The sequence below is a fragment of the Nerophis lumbriciformis genome, linkage group LG01 (assembly GCF_033978685.3).
Source record: "Nerophis lumbriciformis linkage group LG01, RoL_Nlum_v2.1, whole genome shotgun sequence".
NCBI classification, from domain to species: Eukaryota; Metazoa; Chordata; class Actinopteri; order Syngnathiformes; family Syngnathidae; genus Nerophis; species Nerophis lumbriciformis.
Window position 1 is genome coordinate 4,787,050 of NC_084548.2, and position 25,580 is coordinate 4,812,629.

Below are 25,580 nucleotides of genomic sequence, written 5' to 3' on the forward strand. Positions count from 1 at the left end.
AATACTGGACATTTACAAGACAGGACATTACAAGACACAGAACACTAATCACTGCTTAAAAGCAGATCTGAAGGAAGACATGTTTTCAGTTATTTCACCTTTTTTTGTTAAGTACATAACTCCCCATGTGTTCATTCATAGCTTTGATGTGACAATAGTCATGAAAATAAAGAAAACACATTGAATGAGGAGAAGGTGTGTCCAAACGTTTGGCCTGTACTGTAGTGAAGACAATTAAAGGGGAACATTATCACCAGACCTATGTAAGCATCAATATATACCTTGATGTTGCAGAAAAAAGACCATATATTTTTTTAACTGATTTCCGAACTCTAAATGGGTGAATTTTGGCGAATTAAACGCCTTTCTATTATTCGCTCTCGGAGCGATGACGTCACAATCGGGAGGCAATCCGCCATTTTCTCAAACACCGAGTCAAATCAGCTCTGTTATTTTCCGTTTTTTCGACTGTTTTCCGTACCTTGGAGACATCATGCCTCGTCGGTGTGTTGTCGGAGGGTGTAACAACACGAACAGGGACGGATTCAAGTTGCACCAGTGGCCCAAAGATGCCAAAGTGGCAAGAAATTGGACGTTTGTTCCGCACACTTTACCGACGAAAGCTATGCTACGACAGAGATGGCAAGAATGTGTGGATATCCTGCGACACTCAAAGCAGATGCATTTCCAACGATAAAGTCAAAGAAATCTGCCGCTAGACCCCCATTGAATCTGCCGGAGTGTGTGAGCAATTCAGGGACAAAGGACCTCGGTAGCACGGCAAGCAATGGCGGCAGTTTGTTCCCGCAGACGAGCGAGCTAAACCCCCTGGATGTCTTGGCTCACACCGTCAAGAGAAGAATATCGACCCTAGCTTCCCTGGCCTGCTGACATGAGGGTATGTCTACAGAATATATTAATTGATGAAAACTGGGCAGTCTGCACTCTCAAAGTGCATGTTGTTGCCAAATGTATTTCATATGCTGTAAACCTAGTTCATAGTTGTTAGTTTCCTTTAATGCCAAACAAACACATACCAATCGTTGGTTAGAAGGCGATCGCCGAATTCGTCCTCGCTTTCTCCCGTGTCGCTGGCTGTCGTGTCGTTTTCGTCGGTTTCGCTTGCATACGGTTCAAACCGATATGGCTCAATAGCTTCAGTTTCTTCTTCAATTTCGTTTTCGCTACCTGCCTCCACACTACAACCATCCGTTTCAATACATGCGTAATCTGTTGAATCGCTTAAGCCGCTGAAATCCGAGTCTGAATCTGAGCTAATGTCGCTATTCCTTGCTGTTCTATCCGCCATGTTTGTTTGTGTTGGCATCACTATGTGACGTCACAGGAAAATGGACGGGTGTATATAACGATGGTTAAAATCAGGCACTTTGAAGCTATTTTTAGGGATATTGCGTGATGGGTAAAATTTTGAAAAAAACTTCGACAAATATAATAAGCCACTGGGAACTGATTTTGAATGGTTTTAACCCTTCTGAAATTGTGATAATGTTCCCCTTTAAAAAACTATATTGCATCAAATTCCCCCCTGCCAAGTGAACACGTTCTCAAATTACAGTGTATTACTTTTCATAAGAAATATAAATTCCCATGAGCGCGTGCAGGTTGTTCTGTGATATACAGATTTGTCCTTCTTCCCCTCAGTACTCAATCATTGCTAAGTTTTCATCTACAAAACCATTCTGGGTATCACTCCATCTTATCTGTCTTGTCTTTTAACAAAGAAACAAGGAAGTCACAATCTTCGTTCAATGAATGTTCTTCAATTTGTCGTCCCCAAAGTAAGAACTGAACAGGGCAAGAAAGCATTTAGGTTTTCAGCACCGAAGGCTTGGAATAACCTACAATCGAATAGTCAACTTCAAACCCTAGTTACGTTGAATGAGTTTAAAGCTTCTGTGAAAGGACTGCAGTCTACCTTGTCTGTGTGCACATGTGTCATGTCAGCAAGTTTTAATGTTGTAAATGTGATGTTTTATGTGTTGTTTACTGTTTTTAAAGGGGAACATTATCACAATTTCAGAAGGGTTAAAAGCATTAAAAATCAGTTCCCAGTGGCTTATTTTATTTTTCGAAGTTTTTTTCAAAATTTTACCCATCACGCAATATCCCTAAAAAAGTGCCTGATTTTAACCATCGTTATATACACCCGTCCATTTTCCTGTGATGTCACATAGTGATGCCAACACAAACAAACATGGCGGGTAGAACAGCAAGATATAGCGACATTAGCTCGGATTCAGACTCGGGTTTCAGCGGTTTAAGCGATTCAACAGATTACGCATGTATTGAAACGGATGGTTGTAGTGTGGAGGCAGGTAGCGAAAACGAAATTGAAGAAGAAACTGAAGCTATTGAGCCATATCGGTTTGAACCGTATGCAAGCGAAACCGACGAAAACGACACGACAGCCAGCGACACGGGAGAAAGCGAGGACGAATTCGGCGATCGCCTTCTAACCGACGATTGGTATGTGTTTGTTTGGCATTAAAGGAAACTAACAACTATGAACTAGGTTTACAGCATATGAAATACATTTGGCAACAACATGCACTTTGAGAGTGCAGACAGCCCAATTTTCATCAATTAATATATTCTGTAGACATACCCTCATGTCAGCAGGCCAGGGAAGCTAGGGTCGATTCCTCTTCTCTTGATCATCTTCGGGACGGTGTGAGCCAAGACATCCAGGGGGTTTAGCTCGCTCGTCTGCGGGAAAAAACTGCCGCCATTGCTTGCCGTGCTACCGAGGTCCTTTGTCCCTGAATTGCTCACACACTCCGGCAGATTCAATGGGGGTCTGGCGGCAGATTTCTTTGACTTTATCGTTGGAAATGCATCTGCTTTGAGTGTCGCAGGATATCCACACATTCTTGCCATCTCTGTCGTAGCATAGCTTTCGTCGGTAAAGTGTGCGGAACAAACGTCCAATTTCTTGCCACTTTGGCATCTTTGGGCCACTGGTGCAACTTGAATCCGTCCCTGTTCGTGTTGTTACACCCTCCGACAACACACCGACGAGGCATGATGTCTCCAAGGTACGGAAAACAGTCGAAAAAACGGAAAATAACAGAGCTGATTTGACTTGGTGTTTGAGAAAATGGCAGATTGCTTCCCGATGTGACGTCATTGCTCCGAGAGCGAATATTAGAAAGGCGTTTAATTCGCCAAAATTCACCCATTTAGAGTTCGGAAATCGGTTGAAAAAATATATGGTCTTTTTTCTGCAACATCAAGGTATATATTGACGCTTACATAGGTCTGGTGATAATGTTCCCCTTTAATGTAACCTTGCTGCTGCCCTCTTGGCCAGGTCTCGCTTGGAAAAGAGATCTTTGATCTCAATGGGATTTTTACCTGGTTAAATAAAGGCTAAATAAAAAAATAAATAAAAAATGCCAATTGAAATGGTGCAAAAGGAACTTCAACGTGTTTGAAATGGGGTTTAGTATTTGACAAAAAAACATAATGGGGCAGTTTCAATTAACGGCAAATGAAGCAGACAGAAGGTATGAGTTGTGTTCTTTGGTATGGTCTTTCATTAGAAGGCTCTGGAGGAAAGAGGAACACATGTGGGGAAGCTAATATTTGGCCGGAAATACGACGACAAAGAGCAACAAATGTTCAGCCAAAAAGCGACTTGCTCAGACTAAAAAGGACTATACCAGGGGTCGGCAACCCAAAATGTTGAAAGAGCCATATTGGACCAAAAATACAAAAACAAATCTGTCTGGAGCCTCAAAAAATTAAAAGCCATATTACATATAGTTTGTCATGAGATATAAATTTAATTAAGAGGACTTAAAGGAAACTAAATGAGCTCAAATATAGCTACAAATGAGGCATAATGATGCAATATGTACATATAGCTAGCCTAAATAGCATGTTAGCATCGATTAGCTTAGCAAATATGTCTGATTAGCATTCCACACAAGTCAATAACATCAACAAAACTCACCTTTGTGCCTTCATACACAACGTTAAAAGTCTGGTGGACAAAATGAGACAGAAAAAGAAGTGGCATAAAACACGTCCTAGAAAGTCGCAGAAAGTTGTACATGTAAACAAACTACGGTGAGTTCAAGGACCGCCAAAATTAGTAGGACAAAACGGTGCTTGCCAAATACTCGAATCAGTGACACATGTTTAATATAAACAGTGTGCTTTATAACAATTAGGGATGTTTGTGTCATGTTTGTCCTCCTACAGAAACCATATTAAAACAAAAATATATATTTTTCCCCCTCATCTTTTTCCATTTTTCATACATTTTTGAAAAAGCTCCAGAGAGCCACAAGGGCGGCGCTAAAGAGCCGCGGGTTGCCGACCCCTGGACTATACTAACCCACTCAGGAAAGGCCCACATTTGGGATTACGAGGGAGTATGATGCTGATGTTGATAGAAAATAATCCACTGACGCACCTTGAAACTGGTTTGGATTGTTAGGATTGAAAGTTAATAAAGGTTTTATGGGGACCCTGGAACTGAATATTTATATTTCCAATATTTTCAACGGTAAAATAAAAAATAAAATAAAATAAAATATATATAATATAAATAATAATAATATAATAATATAATATATAATATAATATAATATATAATATAATATATAATAATAATATAATAATATAATAATTACGATTACGATTACGATTACGAGGGAGTATGATGCTAATGTTAATAGAAAATAATCCAATGCCGCACCTTGAAACTGGTTTGGATTGTTAGGATTGAAAGTTAATAAAGGTTTTATGGTGACCCTGGAACTGAATATTTATATTTCCAATATTTTCAACGGTAAAATAAAAAATAAAATAAAATAAAATAATAATAATAATAATATAAGTAATAATAATATAATAATATAATATATTATATAATATATATAATATAATATATAATAATAATATAATAATTACGATTAGGATTACGATTACGAGGGAGTATGATGCTAATGTTGATAGAAAATAATCCAATGCCGCACCTTGAAACTGGTTTGGATTGTTAGGATTGAAAGTTAATAAAGGTTTTATGGTGACCCTGGAACTGAATATTTATATTTCCAATATTTTCAACGGTAAAATACAAACAAATCATGTTTAATCACGGATGTCAAACTGTGTTTTACCCATACTTGCCAACCCTCCCGGATTTTCCGGGAGACTCCCGAAATTCAGCGCCTCTCTCGAAAACCTCCCGGGACAAATTTTCTCCCGAAAATCTCCCGAAATTCAGGCGGAGCTGGAGGCCACGCCCCCTCCAGCTCCATGCGGACCTGAGTCCGCTTTCCCACAATATAAAGAACGTCTACAGTAAAGCAGTCCGTCTGCCGTAAACAGCAATGTTGTGACACTCTTAAACAGGACAATACTGCCATCTAGTGCATTTGATGAAAGCACTTTTGTGCGTGCCACACAGCAATGCATCATCAGAGAGGGTGTTCAGCATGGTTAGAAAGATAGTGTCAGGACGAGGACTTTGGCTTGGTTTGTTCTCCCGAGGTGCAAGTGAATTGGACCAGATGTGGCGTGAAGGTAAATACATGATTTATTTAAACTCTATAACTACAAAGAAAAGGATCAAACAAAAGGCGCGCACAGGGGCAGAGGTACAAAACTAGACTATAAACACAGAACTTGCACATTGGCAGAAACTATGAACAATTAAACAAAACTTGCAAACTATGGCTTGAATAAAGAAAACTTACTTGGATGAAAAAAACGGCATGAAAAAGCGCAGCAAGGGTCATACGTGTGTGGAGAGTATAAATGCGGGATGTCGTCAGAACGACAAACTGAAAAGAATGACCTTAAATACTATAGACATGATTAGTGAAAGCAGGTGCGTGACTCAAAACGTGAAACAGGTGCGTGACGTGACGTGACAGGTGAAAACTAATGGTTGCTATGGTGACAAAACAAAAGTGCACAAAAAGTCCAAAAACAAAACAGAACATGACTAACACAAAAACATGATCACACAGACATGACAGATAGTGACAAGAGAATAGAACAAGGATGGACAGTTCAACCCTTAACTCAACAATGAGTAGATGAGTGTTATGTGTGTGTATATGTGTAAATAAATGAACACTGAAATTCAAGTATTTCTTTTATTTATATATCCATCCATCCATTTTCTACCGCTTATTCCCTTCGGGGTCGCGGGGATATATATATATATATATATATTTTTTTATTTTTTTTTTATTTTTTTTATTTTTTATTATATATATATATATATATATATATATATTAGAGATGCGCGGTTTGCGGGCACAACCGCGGAGTCCGCGGATTATCCGCGGATCGGGCGGATGAAATTTAAAAAAATTAGATTTTATCCGCGGGTCGGGTCGGGTGGTTAAAAAAAAATTAGATTTTAAATAGATTCAGGCGGGTGGCAGTTAAACCAATTGGGAAATATATATACATAGTTAAATGTTGTTACCCACATACGAAAAACGAGCAGGCACCTGCTGCATATGCCACAACAGAAGAAAAAAAAAAAAAGAGATGGACACTTACGGAGCGGAGAAGGGACGCCTCGCCGGGGTCCGGGACCGAGGCCCCTTCCCCCGAGAGAGCCCCACCGGGAGCCGTAGCTGAGGCGATCCGCGAGAAGGGCCCGACGCACGTCCAGGGTCACCACCGCGCCCACCGCACCGACACCCCGCCTCGTCCGCCTTCGCCGCGGCCGGCGTCACGCGCAGCAGGTAAGCAGCTTACCTGCCCGCCACCCCCGTGGCCGGGGGCTCGTAACAGGGGTCACTCCGCGCGCTCCGCCCGCGCAGCTTACCTGCCCGCCACCCCTGTTGCCGGGGGCGCGTAACAGGGGTCACTCCGCGCGCAGTGCGCTCACGAAAGGGGTGGGGCTCACCCTGGTTGATATAGACAGCAGCTAGGACGGTGGCCATGGAAGTTGGAACCCGCTAAGGAGTGTGTAACAACCCACCTGCCGAATCAACTAGCCCTGAAAATGGATGGCGCTGGAGCGTCGGGCCCATATACCCGGCCGTCGCCTGCAGCGAGACGCGCTTGGAGGTGCGCTCAGCGCGGCTCCCATATGATTGCGCACTGGTGTGCGTCTGGGCCGTGACAGCGTGGCACGCGAATGTCTGTGCTGCATTGGATCAGTCTCCTTTCTTTAACAGGCAAAAGCTTTATAACCTCACTAATGCCTTACATCGTCTATATTAGATATATAACAACGGGCGGATGCGGTTCTGATCAAATGTTAGATCGGGTGGATTGCGGATGGTTGACGACTTTCTGATGCGGTTGCGGATGAAATAATTGCCTATCCGCGCATCTCTAATATATATATATGAAATACTTGACTTGGTGAATTCTAGCTGTAAATATACTCCCCCCCCTCTTAACCACTCCCCCCGCCCCCCGCACCCACCCCCCACCTCCCGAAATTGGAGGTCTCAAGGTTGGCAAGTATGGTTTTACCTGAAATGAGGCTGTTCTGTTTTCTCAGATTGAGGTCCGGGACAGAAGAGAGCCGAGGTATGGAGTCCAACGCCTTCACTGAGGATCGCACTGGACATCTTCACCTCTCCCTCTCCTCCTTCTCTCTTTCTCTTCCTCTCTCCACTGATCAGGATATATCGCCCAAATGTCAATACAGAAACCAAATGTACAGGATTCTGTGAAATAAACAAAACAAACAACACTGGGATAAACTATATTTGGAAGGGAGAGGGGGAGAAGAAAAACGTTGTACAGTGCATTTAAGACTTGACTTTCTCAACAAATACCTTTACGCCGTGGGGAGAAACAACATATTTACATTCTTGACTTTGCGCGGGGGAACTTGTTGGATTTTTTTTTTTCAGCATTTTTTTTTTTTTATATAAATACATCCTGGGAAGAAATCATTGAGAGTCCCTGTTGGGGTTAAAAGTGGCAATACGGCTGCCAGAGGATACAAAAAAAAAAACAACAGTACCCCAGCATAGCAGCTTTACTAACATCTCTGGGAGATTCTCTACTGTACATAATGATGTAAATAACATTACTGAAATTACGAAAAGAAAAAAAAAAAGGTCACTCTTTTGTGTTCACGTCACTCCTCGCGATTGACTTAGGAAAACCAGAAATAACGACGCGCAAAACACGATCGATCTGGCTTTCATTGGTCAGGTGATTCTGCAGACTGCGTTGTCATCGGGGGAGGCGAAAAAGTGCTGCAGATGTCACTTTGGAACGCCTCATTGGACAAGCAACTGTGCCTGCAGGTATCATTAATTAACGCCCGGAAGGAAAACAAACGAGTCGGTGTCAGCATACTGTACGAATAATGTACCTGCTGTAGGAAACTGTAAGAGCGATGCTGGATTTAATGTCGATAAAAAAACACTCTTAATTATAGGTGTCTTCATACTGTACATTTACTGTACTAAACTAAATGATAAGAACAGTGAGAGGGATATTGCCAAATCAGTGCATTTCACAATACACTTATAATTAGGGGTGTAACGGTACGTGTATTTGTATTGAACCGTTTCGGTACGGGGGGGTTCCGGTTCGGTTCGGAGGTGTATCGAACGAGTTTCCACACGGACATATTAAGTAGCGTAACGCACGTTGTGTAAACAATGCACACCGAGGCACAACACACGGCATTCTAGCAGCTTACGGGCTAGGATATACCAGTGTTTTTCAACCACTGTGCCGCGGCACACTAGTGCATACTTGCCAACCCTCCCGGATTTTCCGGGAGACTCCCGAAATTCAGCGCCTCTCCCGAAAACCTCCCGGGACAAATTTTCTCCCGAAAATCTCCCGAAATTCAGGCGGAGCTGGAGGCCACGCCCCCTCCAGCTCCATGCGGACCTGAGTGACGTGTTGACAGCCTGTTCACAACATTGCCGTAAACAGCAATGTTGTGACACTTTTAAACAGGACAATACTGCCATCTACTGTACATGCAAATGTGACCCACCCATAATGTGTCACATTTTTGTGTTGATTTATTTATTTTATTTTGTGGTTTGAATTCGTTTTTGGAGCTGTCATTCCACATTTATCAGTATTCACATTGGTCAGTAGGGGGCAGTAGGGCGTTTCTTCCCAATTGAATGCTATCACCTGCAGACCGGAAGTGTCTTGTCATTCTGATGAGCGCGACCAGTCTGTGAACAATTGAAACGTCCTGTGTGCTTTTTCCTCCTGTATAACAGGTTAGTTTTGGTGAATCAACTCACTGAATAATATCCATGTGATCTTTATAAGTTTAAGTACACATTCTGATGGTGGAGCCTAACTCTAAAGTGTTTGTGAGTTGTAGTTTGTATTTGTGAATGAATCCAGTGCACAGCTGCAGTAATCAATACAAAAAGGCGACGTGAGTGCGCAATGTTTATATAGGAACTTCTGATCCTAATTCAGACTCCCAAATTAGAGCTCCCGTTTTCTTATTGATTTTATAATGTATATTTGTATAATGTGTGTGTTCTGAAATAGTGACAGAGAATAGAACAAGGATGGCCAATTCAACCCTTAACTCAACAATGAGTACATGAGTGTTGTGTGTGTATATGTGTAAATAAATGAACACATATATATATATATGTATATATATACATATATATATATATGTGTGTGGTTGGGGGCGTGGTTAAGAGATATATATATATATATATACATATAAGAAATACTTGACTTTCAGTGAATTCTAGCTATATATATATATATATATATATATATATATATATATATATATATATTTTATTACATATATATATATATATTTTTTTATTTTTTTTTTTATTACATATATATATATATATATATATATATATAGGTAATACAATATATATATATATATATATATATATATATATATATATATATATATATATATATAGCTAGAATTCACTGAAAGTCAAGTATTTCTTATATATATATATATATATATCTTAACCACGCCCCCAACCACGCCCCCACCTCCCGAAATCGGAGGTCTCAAGGTTGGCAAGTATGCACTAGTGTGCCATGAGATATTGTCTGTTGTGCCGTGGGAAATTATGCAACTTCACCTATTGGTCCCAAAAATATTTTTTTCAAATCCATAACTATAATCTGCAAATAATGCGCCGTTGCTTAGTGCAGTGTTTTTCAACCACTGTGCCGCGGCACACTAGTGTGCCGTGAGATACAGTCTGGTGTGCTGTGGGAGATTATCTAATTTCACCAGGCTATTTGGGTTAAAAAATATTTTTTGCAAACCAAATGATGTGTTGTTGTTGAGTGTCGGTGCTAACTAGAGCTCGGCAGAGTAACCGTGTAATACTCTTCCATATCAGTAGGTGGCAGCCGGTAGCTAATTGCTTTGTAGATGTCGGAAACAGAGGGTGGCAGTGTGCAGGTAAAAAAAGGTGTCTAACGCTTAAATTAAAAATAAACAAAAGGTGAGTACTCCTAAGAAAAGGCATTGAAGCTTAGGGAAGGCTATGCAGAACAAAACAAAAACTGAACTGGCTACAAAGTAAACTAAAAACAGAATGCTGGACGACAGCAAAGACTTACTGTGGAGCAAAGACGGCGTCCACAATATACATCCCAACATGGCATGACAATCAACAATGTCCCCACAAAGAGGGATACAAACAACTGAAATATTCTTGAATGCTAAAACAAAGTAGATGAAGGAAATATCGCTCAAAGGAAGACATGAAACTGCTACAGGAAAATACCAAAAAAAGAGAAAAAGCCACCAAAATAGGAGCGCAAGACAAAAACCAAAACACTACACACAGGAAAACAGCAAACAACTCCAAATAAGTCACGGCGTGATGTGACAGGTGGTGACAGTACACCTACTTTGAGACAAGAGCTATATTGATGCATGCTTGGTTATGCTTTAAAGTCATATCCAACAATTGCAACGACTTTTTACTGTTAACTGAGTTTCGTTTTTTAATGATTTCTGCTGGTGGTGTGCCTCCGCATTTTTTCAACGCAAAAAAATGTGCCTTGGCTCAAAAAAGGTTGAAAAACACTGGGATAGACTGACCATACGTCCTCTTTTCACCGGACATGTCCTCTATTGCGGAGCTGTCAGGGCGGAGTTTCTTAAATGCCTCAAATGTCCGGCATTTTGAGTTAGGTTTGCGTTTATTTTCCATGTGCGTTCAGGGTTAAGAAGGGGTTAAAAACAAAACAAATTGTGCGCGCAGCAGCATTGGTGAGGGAGGGGCAGAGGCAGAGAGAGAGAGAGAGTTATGATAAACGCGCATGCGACGCCAGGCTCTGCTTTTAATCCATAGATTTATCACATTTAATGTTTTATTATCTATAGCAGGGGTGTCAAAAGTGTGCCCCGGAGGTCATTTGCGGCCCACAGCTAATGTTTTAAAGGCCCACGGCACATTCTAAAAATACTATTAAAATAAACAGAAACATAACAAAAGTGAATTAAAAAAGCTTAAAGGTTAAATGTAATTTAGAAAAAGTTGCAATGTTGACTAATAAAACAAAGCTGTTTTTTTAGGGACCGAGTCCCTTTGGGACAGAGGACCCTATTGTATTCCTAGTGTTTTATTATTATACCGCCGCTTCTTTGAGCTGTAATTTAACCCCCTTAACATGATTTAAAACTCACCAAATTGGACACACACATCAGGACTGGCGAAAATTACGATCTAGCGCCCCCTAGGAAGAAAACACAGACAAAACTGCCTGTAACTCCCAGTAGGAATGTCGTAGAGACATGAAACACACACCTCTATGTAGGTCTCACTTAGACCTACATTCCATACACTGACAACCTCCAGCAAAAATTAACAGGAAGTTTGCAATTCCCCCTTCAAAACAAAAGTGGTGTAAAAACAGTCACCTTTTTTCAAACATTATCTCCTCTGAGCGCGTTTGTCTTGTCGGCTTCAAATTAGCACAGGAGAGAGATTGAACCCTTCTGATTAAAAGTTGATGAAAGAGTTTTAATTACTGCTCCGGTTTGGATTTTATGAGCCCTCAAAGTCGGCCCCGTCCATCGCTGCTTGCAGCTTTAATTTTCTTTCAAACTGTCATTGCTCAAAAACATAATATTGAATCAAAATCAATGTTATTAAGAATTTTTGACCTATCCAAGTCACATCAAATATTCCACTAAGAAAAATATTTTTGGTGGAAGATTTTGCAAATTTGGTAAATAAATAACCCAAAAATGTATATTTTGTTGTTTTCTTACTGTACCAAAAATGAACCGAACCGTGACCTTTAAACCGAGGTACGTACCGAACCGAAATTTTTGTGTACCGGTACATCCCTACATACATTTGTCTTGCTATCAAAATGGGTTATAGCTATTTAAAAAGCAGCAGCGCTTTGCCAAAAAGTGAGTTGACAATTACGGTTGAAAGCAGTTTTAAGCAATGTTCGATTTACAAAATGCATTAATTACTCTATTTTTTTTTAAACCTTGTTAAAGATGCACAAACTGTAAAGAATAATTTTGGCGACCAGAAAAGGTAAATTAGGATCAGGAGTAAGAAATGCCTAAGAATCATTCAAACAGGTTAATAATGACGATGTAACCCTTTATAAAGAAAGGTAACTAATTTGTATTCCGGGAAACTAGTGAAGGGGGAATGACGCCTCAGTGAGTGTATGGCACACTCACTAGCTCTACGGACACTGCACCAATACTGTTAGCGTTTCATAATGGTATTTAAAAAAGTCACTGCAAATAAAAATAATTGTTAGAAAATACAATTTAAGGCATCGACGCTTCAGTATCGTTCCACCCATTCACTACTAGTAAATACAGTGGTACCTCTTACGCTTATGAGTTTTTTGGTATACAAACTGTCTCCCAAAATGCTTTAAATGGTAAATAGACTGCTGGTATCGCGCTTTTGTACCTTCTCGGTACTCAAAGCGCTCAACCTACTGATGACGCAGCATCAGGAGAAACTGAGGGGTTCGGTATCTGGCTCAAGGACACTTCAACAAGGTCACAGGGCGACTGAGGATCGAACCCGCAACGAACTCTCTCACCTGAGCTAAGGTGCCATAGCAAGAACTCGGGCTACAACTTGCTCGCTAGCATTGGCTTATAGCTAGAGATCGACATCACTTTGTTTTCCAAGCATGGGAAAGAAGAAAGTGAGTATGAAGGACAGTGCTGAGAAGAAGTGAATGATATTGATTGAATTGAAGAAAGAAATCACAGAAAAAGGACATAACGTGTCGGCAACTTGGCCAAGCGGTTTGAGCGTATCACTGCTCGTCTGCACAATACTGAAGCAGAACAAGTCCAACGCCGGCCAAGGACATAAAAATAATATCTAAATGGCGGACATCTATCCATGAAAATATGGCAAAGCTGCTGATGGTGTGTTTGATGGGGAAGCAGTTCGAAGGAGGTACTGTAGACGTCCACTCTCCACGTTGTACATTATTATTACATTACTTCATAAAACTACATTCTATTGTGTTGATTTTGTACAAAATCTCTTATGTAAAAGTCACGTTACATGTTCAAAATTGTCATGACTTGGTCCTGGGGATTAGTTTTTCTAGAAGGCAACGGAAAGTTGGCTCGGGCGAGACGGGAATGTGAGAACATATTTTATTTAAACTTATCAAAAAAAGTACAAACGAAAAGCGCGCACAGTGGCGGAGAAACAACTTGGCTATGAAAACAAATACTTGCACAAAGGCAGAAACTATGAACAACAAAAAAACACTAACTGTGGCATTAATAAACAAAACTTACTTGGCATGGACAAAAGGAGCAGCGTGAATGATGGACATGAAAAAAGTGTCAGAAATGTGCAGAGCATAAATGTGGGATGTCACCAGACAGACAAACTGAAAACAATGAACTTAAATACTACAGACATGATTAACGAAAACAGGTGCGTGACTCAAAACGTGAAACAGGTGCGTGAGTCGTGAGGGCAGGTGAAAACTAATGGGTTGCTATGGTGACAAACAAGAGTGCACAATGAGTCCAAACGTGGAACAGGCGAAACTAATGGGTAATCATGGAAACAAGACAAGGGAGTGAAAAGCCAGAAACTAAAGAGTCCAATAACTAAACAAAACATGACTAAAACAAAACATGATTACACAGACCTGACAAAAATGGTGTTGCTTGGAGGGGGGAAGACACCAATTAAATTGATTTAAATGATTTCAATGCGGGCGGTGTTTCGCAATTCGGACTTTTCGAGGTACAATTCTGCTTCACAGAACAAATTAAACTCATATTCCGAGGCACCACTGCAAATAAAATGTATGCGACAAAGAGTTACATCATTAGTGACCTGTTTACACATGATCAATAAAGCCTTTATAATGGTATCTATACTGTATTGTAAAATGGTTCATTCAGGCTACATACAAAAGGAGCATACAACATCATTCATAGCCCATATAAATGATCAAATATATTAATGTGTGAATATTAGGGGTGTAACGGTACACAAAAATTTCGGTTCGGTACGTACCTCGGTTTAGAGGTCACGGTTCAGTTCACTTTCAGTACAGTAAGAAAACAACAAAATATACATTTTTTGGTTATTTATTTACCAAATTTGTAAACAATGGCTTTATCCTTTTAACATTGGGAACACTATAATAATTCTGCCCACGTTAATCAACATTAAACTGCCTCAAGTTGTGGCTCAGATTAAATAAAATGACAAAACTTTTCTACTACATATAAAAAGTGCAACATTAAACAGTTTCAAGTCAACTCATCATGCTTAATTTATTACAGCATTTGGGAAGCCTGGAGTTGATATATTATGTACATGTTATATTTTTATCAACATGTGATAGCAGGGACCCTGCCATTCAAAACTAGGCTGCTGCATTACTAATGATTAATGTAACTATAGCTGAAAAAATAGTAGCAATAGGAGAGACTATTCATCCCTGAACACCATGGAGTTCATGTAGGTTTAATGATGCACTTACATTATTATATCAACTATCAGAGACAGAAACTCTTCATTTAACATAATGTCCTTTTTTGCTGCTTTAACACAGCTCAATCAACACAGAAAAAGGTAAAGTGAAATAACAGACCATACTTGCCAACCCTCCCGAATTTTCCGGGAGACTCCCGAAATTCAGCGCCTCTCCCGAAAACCTCCCGGGACAAATATTCTCCCGAAAATCTCCCGATTTTCAGCCGGAGCTGGAGGGGGCGTGGCCTCCAGCTCCATGCGGACCTGAGTGAGGACAGCCTTTTTTTTATGACAGGAGGACAACAGGGTGACAAGAACTAAATCATCCAGACTAGAGATAAATTGTATTATTATGTAAATCTTACCTAAAATTAAATATATTTATTAATTACAAAAAAACTAAATACATTTTTACTATATTTTGCTAAAAACATCAAAATTAATTGTGTTTTTATTTGTATTTTTTCTGACTCCTTATTACATCCAGCCATAGAATTATACATTAAAATAAACATATATGAAATAATTAATTTTAAATGATCATAATAATTCATTTAAAATGACCATATTTAATTATTAAAATAATTGCTTGTTTATCAACAACTTTAGCATTTTATTCATTACATTTTGAAGCTCTCAGAAGCCAAGTTATGTTATATCCGTAAGAGTGCAAGTTTGAAGCATCAATTATCTAAACACAGTTTTGTTTGCATATTTTCAGGATGTATATATATATATATATATATATATATATATATATATATATATATATATATATATATATGTATATGTATATATGTATATGTATGTATATATGTATGTATATTTCATATATATATATATTTCATATATATATATATATATATATATATATATATATATATATATAAATGTATGTACTGTATGTATGTATGTGTATATATATATATATATATATATATATAAAAATGTATGTATGTACTGTATGTATGTATGTGTATATATATATATATATATATATATATATATATATATATATGAAATACTTGACTTGGTGAATTCTAGCTGTCAATATACACCTCCCCTCTTAACCACGCCCCCGCCCACAACCACGCCCCAGTCCCACCCCCGACCACGCCCCCCACCCCCCCACCTCCCGAAATCGGAGGTCTCAAGGTTGGCAAGTATATAACAGACAGACATGGCTTTGCTGTCCGTAACACACACACACACACACACACACACACCGCAAAATGAGCTAACGTTACACTAAAAGCGAATTAGCCTTCACCTCAAGCCAGGACTGCGAGCGAGCTGAGCTGCCTTTTATATTTCTAGAAGGTCAACGCGTTCATAATGATGTTACTAGTTGTTGACTGGGAGGTGTTTATTATAATTTGGGGAGATTCCGCAGCCTGATGATTACCTGCTAAACGCTAAGCACTGACTACATGCGCTCTGAATACACACTGCTGATTGGCTGTTACCGCTCTGTTTGTAACCAATCAGATGGTTGTGTGGGTGGGACAATGATGGGCGCTGTGTAGAGTACTGACAGAAACAAACTTAATATGTTCAGGTGGAAACTCGTTCGGTACACCTCCGAACCGAACCGAAACCCCCATACCGAAACAGTTCAATACAAATACACGTACCGTTACACCCCTCGTGAATAAACAGCATTACTAAATGTTTACAAATGTATTTTTAAGCCTTTATGAACTGTACTAATATTGTAAAAGGGTTAATTTACACAATATTCAACCCTGATTTTGGCCTTGTGTAGAAAAAGTAAAACATAGACACAAGTAGGTAACTTCAAGGACAATTATAGGCTCTTAACCTACACCTGCAGGCACTTGTTTACATTAAAATACCAACGCTACAATGTTGTACTGTAAACCAAATTAGGAAAAGTTCAGATATCGGACCGGTTTGGTACAGTCACTAGAAGATAGATTTAATCCAGTTTACACAACTTGAATACGAACGGTTTGTGTTGCGTTCACACCACACAGTCGGAGGAATGGACCGATAGTCCCATTGGCGCCGACTCTGCAACTACATCCTCTCACTTTGAACAGAGCAGGTACAGTCGTGAGCAGATAGCTAGATCTACTACTATGAATACTACTACTACAACAACTTGGATGCTTGCTAGCTAACTCTCAGGAAGCTGTGTACGCAGCACTGTGTTCAAGGGGACGACTAAAAAGGTTTACAAGCTGGGCCTTAAGGCAATATGAACAAAAAACAAAAAAAAAGCCCTTATGCTGAATCTAGAGTAGCTCACAAAAACGAGTACATTACAGGGATCATGTATGTCTTCTATATGTGTGGCTATACTTTGGAGTAGCCAGTGTGCAGCTTGTACAGAAGCATTCATTTACAAAACCCAAACCAAGTTGTCACGTTGTGGAAATGGTAAATAAAAACCGAATACAATGATTTGCAAATCCTTTTCAACTTATATTCAATTGAATAGACTGCAAAGACAAGATATTCAATGATCGAACTGAGAAACTTATTTTTTTTGTTGCAAATAATAATTAACTTAGAATTTAATGGCAGGAGCACATTGCAAAAAAGTTGGCACAGGGGCATTTTTACCACTGTGTTACATGGCCTTTCCTTTTAACAACACTCAGTAAAGGTTTGGGAACTGAGGAGACACATTTTTGAAGCTTTTCAGGTGGAATTATTTCCCATTCTTGCTTGATGTACAGCTTAAGTTGTTCAACAGTCCGGGGGTCTCCGTTGTGGTATTTTAGGCTTCGAAATGTGCCACACATTTTCAATGGGAGACAGGTCTGGACTACAGGCAGGCCAGTCTAGTACCCGCACTCTTTTACTACGAAGCCACGCTGTTGTAACACGTGCAGAATGTGGCTTGGCATTGTCTTGCTGAAATAAGCAGGGGCGTCCATGAAAAAGACGTTGCTTGGATGGCAACACATGTTGCTCCAAAACCTGTACCGAATTTTTCGGACTATAAGTCGCAGTTTTTTTCATAGTTTGGCCGGGGGTGCGACTTATACTCAGAAGCGACTTATGTGTGAAATGATTAACACTTTACCGTAAAATATCAAATAATATTATTTATCTCATTCACGTAAGAGACTAGACCAGGGGTTGGCAACCCAAAATGTTGAAAGAGCCATATTGGACCAAAAATACAAAAAAAAAATCTGTCTGGAGCCACAAAAAATTAAAAGCCATATTACATACAGATAGTGTGTCATGAGATATAAATTGAATTAAGAGGACTTAAAGGAAACTAAATTAGCTCAAATATAGCCACAAATGAGGCATTATGATGCAATAAGTACATATAGCTAGCCTAAATAGCATGTTAGCATCGATTAGCTTGCAGTCATGCAGTGACCAAATATGTCTGATTAGCACTCCAACAAGTCAATAACATCAACAAAACTCACCTTTCATGCACAACCTTAAAAGTTTAGTAAACAAAATGAGACAGAAAAAGAAGTGGCATAAAACACGTTCTAGAAAGTTATACATGTAAACACACTACGGTGAGTTCAAGGACCACCAAAATTAGTAGGACAAAACGGGGCTCGCCAAATACTCGAATCAGTGAAGCATGTTTAATATAAACAGTGTGCTTTATAACAATTAGGGAGGTTTGTGTCATGTTTGTCCTCCTACAGAAACCATATTAAAACAAAAAATAGATTGTTTTCCCCTCATCTTTTTCCATTTTTCATACATTTCTGAAAAAGCTCCAGAGAGCCACTAGGGCGGCGCTAAAGAGCCGCATGCGGCTCTAGAGCCGCGGGTTGCCGACCCCTGGACTAGACGTATAAGATTTCATGGGATTTAGCGATTAGGAGTGACAGATTGTTTGGTAAACGTATAGCATGTTCTATATGTTATAGTTATTTGAATGACTCTTACCATAATATGTTACGTTAACATACCAGTTGGTTATTTATGCCTCATATAACGTACACTTATTCAGCCTGTTGTTCACTATTCTTGATTTATTTTAAATTGCCTTTCAAATGTCTATTGTTGGTGTTGGCTTTTATCAAATACATTTCCCCCAAAAATGCGACTTATACTCCAGTGCGACTTATACATGTTTTTTTCCTTCTTTATTATGCATTTTCGGCCGGTGCGACTTATACTCCGAAAAATACAGTGTGAATGGTGCCTTCACAGATGTGTAAGTTACCCATGTCTTGGGTATTTCTCCAGATTCTCTGAACCTTTTGATGATATTACGGACCGTAGATGGTGAAATCCCTAAATTCCTTGCAATACTTACTTACTTAGGCCTTTAAATTCTCTAAGGAACATAGGCCATTGATGAAACTCCTCCATCCCCTTTCGGTCTTGTGCCTTCCGCTCCAGTTGTTGCCATGACGGCCCTTGCACCTTCATCTCCTGCTCTGTGGTTCTTCTCCAGGTGGCTCCAGGCCTTCCTCTCTTCCTCTTGCCTTGCGGGTTCCATTTTAGAGCATGTTTCGTGATTGATCTATTGTGTCTACGCAGTGTGTGACCAATCCAGTTCCATTTCCTCCTCCTGATTTGTGTTTCTATTGTGTCTTGTCTAGTGAGGTCCCACAGGTTGGCATTGGAGACGGTGTTAGCTCAGTAGATACCCAGGACTTGTCTAGTGAGGTCCCACAGGTTGGCATTGGAGATGGAGTTAGGCCAGTAAATACCCAGGACTTGTCTAGTGAGGTCCCACAGGTTGGCATTGGAGATGGTGTTAGGCCAGTAGATACCCAGGACTTGTCTAGTGAGGTCCCACAGGTTGGCATTGGAGATGGTGTTAGGCCAATAGATACCCAGGACTTGTCTAGTGAGGTCCCACAGGTTGGCATTGGAGATGGTGTTAGGCCAGTAGATACCCAGGACTTGTCTAGTGAGGTCCCACAGGTTGGCATTGGAGATGGTGTTAGGCCAGTAGATACCCAGGACTTGTCTAGTGAGGTCCCACAGGTTGGCATTGGAGATGGTGTTAGGCCAGTAGATACCCAGGATTTGTCTAGTGAGGTCCCACAGGTTGGCATTGGAGACGGTGTTAGGCCAGTAGATACCCAGGACTTGTCTAATGAGGTCCCACAGGTTGGCATTGGAGATGGAGTTAGGCCAGTAAATACCCAGGACTTGTCTAGTGAGGTCCCACAGGTTGGCATTGGAGATGGTGTTAGGCCAGTAGATACCCAGGACTTGTCTAGTGAGGTCCCACAGGTTGGCATTGGAGATGGTGTTAGGCCAATAGATACCCAGGACTTGTCTAGTGAGGTCCCACAGGTTGGCATTGGAGATGGTGTTAGGCCAGTAGATACCCAGGACTTGTCTAGTGAGGTCCCACAGGTTGGCATTGGAGATGGTGTTAGGCCAGTAGATACCCAGGACTTGTCTAGTGAGGTCCCACAGGTTGGCATTGGAGATGGTGTTAGGCCAGTAGATACCCAGGACTTGTCTAGTGAGGTCCCACAGGTTGGCATTGGAGATGGTGTTAGGCCAGTAGATAACCAGGACTTGTCTAGTGAGGTCCCACAGGTTGGCATTGGAGATGGTGTTAGGCCAGTAGATACCCAGGACTTGTCTAGTGAGGTCCCACAGGTTTGCATTGGAGATGGTGTTAGGCCAGTAAATACCCAGGACTTGTCTAGTGAGGTCCCACAGGTTGGCATTGGAGATGGTGTTAGGCCAGTAGATACCCAGGACTTGTCTAGTGAGGTCCCACAGGTTGGCATTGGAGATGGTGTTAGGCCAGTAGATACCCAGGACTTGTCTAGTGAGGTCCCACAGGTTGGCATTGGAGATGGTGTTAGGCCAGTAGATACCCAGGACTTGTCTAGTGAGGTCCCACAGGTTGGCATTGGAGATGGTGTTAGGCCAGTAGATACCCAGGACTTGTCTAGTGAGGTCCCACAGGTTGGCATTGGAGATGGTGTTAGACCAGTAGATACCCAGGACTTGTCTAGTGAGGTCCCACAGGTTGGCATTGGAGATGGTGTTAGGCCAGTAGATACCCAGGACTTGTCTAGTGAGGTCCCACAGGTTGGCATTGGAGATGGTGTTAGGCCAGTAGATACCCAGGACTTGTCTAGTGAGGTCCCACAGGTTGGCATTGGAGATGGTGTTAGGCCAGTAGATTCCCAGGACTTGTCTAGTGAGGTCCCACAGGTTGGCATTGGAGATGGTGTTAGGCCAGTAGATTCCAAGGACTTGTCTAGTGAGGTCCCACAGGTTTGCATTGGAGATGGTGTTAGGCCAGTAGATACCCAGGACTTGTCTAGTGAGGTCCCACAGGTTGGCATTGGAGACGGTGTTAGGCCAGTAGATACCCAGGATTTGTCTAGTGAGGTCCCACAGGTTGGCATTGGAGACGGTGTTAGGCCAGTAGATACCCAGGACTTGTCTAATGAGGTCCCACAGGTTGGCATTGGAGATGGAGTTAGGCCAGTAGATACCCAGGACTTGTCTAGTGAGGTCCCACAGGTTGGCATTGGAGATGGTGTTAGGCCAGTAGATACCCAGGACTTGTCTAGTGAGGTCCCACAGGTTTGCATTGGAGATGGTGTTAGGCCAGTAGATACCCAGGACTTGTCTAGTGAGGTCCCACAGGTTGGCATTGGAGACGGTGTTAGGCCAGTAGATACACAGGACTTGTCTAATGAGGTCCCACAGGTTGGCATTGGAGATGGAGTTAGGCCAGTAGATACCCAGGACTTGTCTAGTGAGGTCCCACAGGTTGGCATTGGAGATGGTGTTAGGCCAGTAGATACCCAGGACTTGTCTAGTGAGGTCCCACAGGTTTGCATTGGAGATGGTGTTAGGCCAGTAGATACCCAGGACTTGTCTAGTGAGGTCCCACAGGTTGGCATTGGAGATGGTGTTAGGCCAGTAGATACCCAGGACTTGTCTAGTGAGGTCCCACAGGTTGGCATTGGAGACGGTGTTAGGCCAGTAGATACACAGGACTTGTCTAGTGAGGTCCCACAGGTTGGCATTGGAGATGGTGTTAGGCCAGTAGATACCCAGGACTTGTCTAGTGAGGTCCCACAGGTTGGCATTGGAGATGGTGTTAGGCCAGTAGATACCCAGGACTTGTCTAGTGAGGTCCCACAGGTTGGCATTGGAGATGGTGTTAGGCCAGTAGATACCCAGGACTTGTCTAGTGAGGTCCCACAGGTTGGCATTGGAGATGGTGTTAGGCCAGTAGATAACCAGGACTTGTCTAGTGAGGTCCCACAGGTTGGCATTGGAGATGGTGTTAGGCCAGTAGATACCCAGGACTTGTCTAGTGAGGTCCCACAGGTTTGCATTGGAGATGGTGTTAGGCCAGTAGATACCCAGGACTTGTCTAGTGAGGTCCCACAGGTTGGCATTGGAGATGGTGTTAGGCCAGTAGATACCCAGGACTTGTCTAGTGAGGTCCCACAGGTTGGCATTGGAGATGGTGTTAGGCCAGTAGATACCCAGGACTTGTCTAGTGAGGTCCCACAGGTTGGCATTGGAGATGGTGTTAGGCCAGTAGATACCCAGGACTTGTCTAGTGAGGTCCCACAGGTTGGCATTGGAGATGGTGTTAGGCCAGTAGATACCCAGGACTTGTCTAGTGAGGTCCCACAGGTTGGCATTGGAGATGGTGTTAGGCCAGTAGATACCCAGGACTTGTCTAGTGAGGTCCCACAGGTTGGCATTGGAGATGGTGTTAGGCCAGTAGATACCCAGGACTTGTCTAGTGAGGTCCCACAGGTTGGCATTGGAGATGATGTTAGGCCAGTAGATACCCAGGACTTGTCTAGTGAGGTCCCACAGGTTGGCATTGGAGATGGTGTTAGGCCAGTAGATACCTAGGAGGCGACCGAGGCAGCGGTTGAAGAATGTCTGTATTTTGTTGAGTATGTTGGCGGTGGGGCAGCACGGTGGAAGAGGGGTTAGTGCGTCTTCCTCACAATACGAAGGTCCTGAGTAGTCTTGGGTTCAATCCCAGGCTCGGGATCTTTCTGTATGGAGTTTGCATGTTCTCCCCGTGACTGCGTGGGTTCCCTCCGGGTACTCCAGCTTCCTCCCACCTCCAAAGACATGCACCTGGGGATAGGTTGATTGGCAACACTAAATTGGCCTTAGTGTGTGAATGTTGTCTGTCTATCTGTGTTGGCCCTGTGATGAGGTGGCGACTTGTCCAGGGTGTACTCCGCCTTCCGCCCGATTGTAGCTGAGATAGGCTCCAGCGCCCCCAAGAACCCAAAGGGAATAAGCGGTAGAAAATGGATGGATGGATGGATGTTGGCGGTGATCTTCCAGGTTTCTGAACTGTAGAGTGAGGTGGATTTGACGTTTGAGTTGAAGATTTGCAGTTTGGTCTTGAGTGATATGTTTTTTTTGCTTTCGGAAAAATGAACGTGGTCCTTGCTTTTCCAATTCTGGCACTGACATCCTCCTCCGTTCTTCCGTCCGCAGCAATAATTCCTTGCAATAGCTGGTTGAGAAATGTTGTTCTTAAACAATTTGCTCACGCATTTGTTGACAAAGTGGTGACCCTCGCCCCAGCCTAGTTTGTGAATGACTGAGCATTTCATGGAAGCTGCTTTTATACCCAATCATGGCACCCACCTGTTCCCAATTACCCCTGTTCACCTGTGGGCATACTTGCCAACCCCCCCGAATTTTCCGGGAGACTACCGAATTTCCCCAAGTGGAGGAGTTCAAGTACCTCGGAGTCTTGTTCACGAGTGAGGGAAGAGTGGATCGTGAGATCGACAGGCGGATCGGTGCGGCGTCTTCAGTAATGCGGACGCTGTATCGATCCGTTGTGGTGAAGAAGGAGCTGAGCCGGAAGGCAAAGCTCTCAATTTACCGGTCGATCTACGTTCCCATCCTCACCTATGGTCATGAGCTTTGGGTTATGACCGAAAGGACAAGATCACGGGTACAAGCGGCCCAAATGAGTTTCCTCCGCCGGGTGGTGGGGCTCCCCCTTAGAGATAGGGTGAGAAGCTCTGCCATCCGGGGGGAGCTCAAAGTAAAGCCGCTGCTCCTCCAAATCGAGAGGAGCCAGATGAGGTGGTTCGGGCATCTGGTCAGGATGCCACCCGAACGCCTTCCTAGGGAGGTGTTTAGGGCAAGTCCGACCGGTAGGAGGCCACGGGGAAGACCCAGGACACGTTGGGAAGACTATGTCTCCCGGCTGGCCTGGGAACGCCTCGGGGTCCCACAGGAAGAGCTGGACGAAGTGGCTGGGGAGAGGGAAGTCTGGGCTTCCCTGCTTAGGCTGCTTCCCCCGCGACCCGACCTCAGATAAGCGGAAGAAGACGGATGGATGGATGGACTACCGAATTTCAGTGCCTCTCCCGAAAATCTCCCGGGACAACCATTCTCCCGAATTTCTCCCGATTTCCAGCCCGACAACATTATTGGGGGCGTGTCTTAAAGGCACTGCCTTTAGCGTCGTCTCTCACCTGAAAAGGAGACTATTATATATGTCTCCGTTATCCATAGGTTTATCTATCACCCATAAAGTAGGCAGGCACGGAGCTATATCTCAGCGTGTGTTTATTCCAGCCGGCACGTTAATACACTGACACACAACATCCGGATTCCCATCATGCATTGCTTCAAAACTACGGCAAGTAGTAATGTCCAAAATTTCCAGCCAGACAAACAATATTGGGGGCGTGCCTTAAAGGACTATTATATATGTCTCCGTTATCCATAGGTTTATCTATAACCCATAACATGGACATAGTCACTCATGAACGGTCAGAGAAGCACAATGCAGTATTATGGGCCACCTTGCAAGCAACATCCCGTTCTCATTTGTGGATGTTTTCAACAAATCCGTGAAGGATATGTTCCCGGATTCAGAGATTGCTCGCCAGTACTCAAATGGCAGAACAAGGGCTACTCAATAAGTAAGCAGCAAGTACAGTACAGTTAGTAGTACAACTGTGTTTTCATTACTGTGTACTGTACTATATATATATATATATATATATATATATATATATATATATATATATATATATATATATATATATATACAAACCCCGTTTCCATATGAGTTGGGAAATTGTGTTAGATGTAAATATAAACGGAATACAATGATTTGCAAATCCTTTTCAACCCATATTCAGTTGAATGCACTACAAAGACAACATATTTGATGTTCAAACTCACAAACTTTATATTTTTTTTGCAAATAATAATTAACTTAGAATTTCATGGCTGCAACACGTGCCAAAGTAGTTGGGAAAGGGCATGTTCACCACTGTGTTACATGGCCTTTCCTTTTAACAACACTCAGTAAACGTTTGGGAACTGAGGAGACACATTTTTGAAGCTTCTCAGGTGGAATTATTTACCATTCTTGCTTGATGTACAGCTTAAGTTGTTCAACAGTCCGGGGGTCTCAGTTGTGCTATTTTAGGCTTCATAATGCGCCACACATTTTCTATGGGAGACAGGTCTGGACTACAGGCAGGCCAGTCTAGTACCCGCACTCTTTTACTACGAAGCCACGTTGATGTAACACGTGGCTTGGCATTGTCTTGCTGAAATAAGCAGGGGCGTGCATGGTAACGTTGCTTGGATGGCAACATATGTTGCTCCAAAACCTGTATGTACCTTTCAGCATTAATGGTGCCTTCACAGATGTGT

The 25,580-nt window shown here is 42.0% G+C and overlaps 1 protein-coding gene across 2 annotated transcripts in view; it reads left to right on the plus strand.

The window, feature by feature from the left end:
* LOC133615329 (LHFPL tetraspan subfamily member 4 protein-like) overlaps positions 1-25,580 on the plus strand; it is a 197,477-nt gene that overhangs the window by 120,806 nt on the left and 51,091 nt on the right. The window contains exon 4 of one of the 2 annotated variants that reach the window (XM_061973851.2): positions 7,508-9,054. The exons of the other annotated variant lie outside the window; for it this stretch is intronic. Coding sequence (XP_061829835.1) covers positions 7,508-7,561 — 54 coding nt within the window. The 3' untranslated portion in view covers positions 7,562-9,054. Of the gene's footprint in view, positions 1-7,507; positions 9,055-25,580 lie in introns of those variants that run through there. 2 annotated transcript variants of the gene reach the window in all.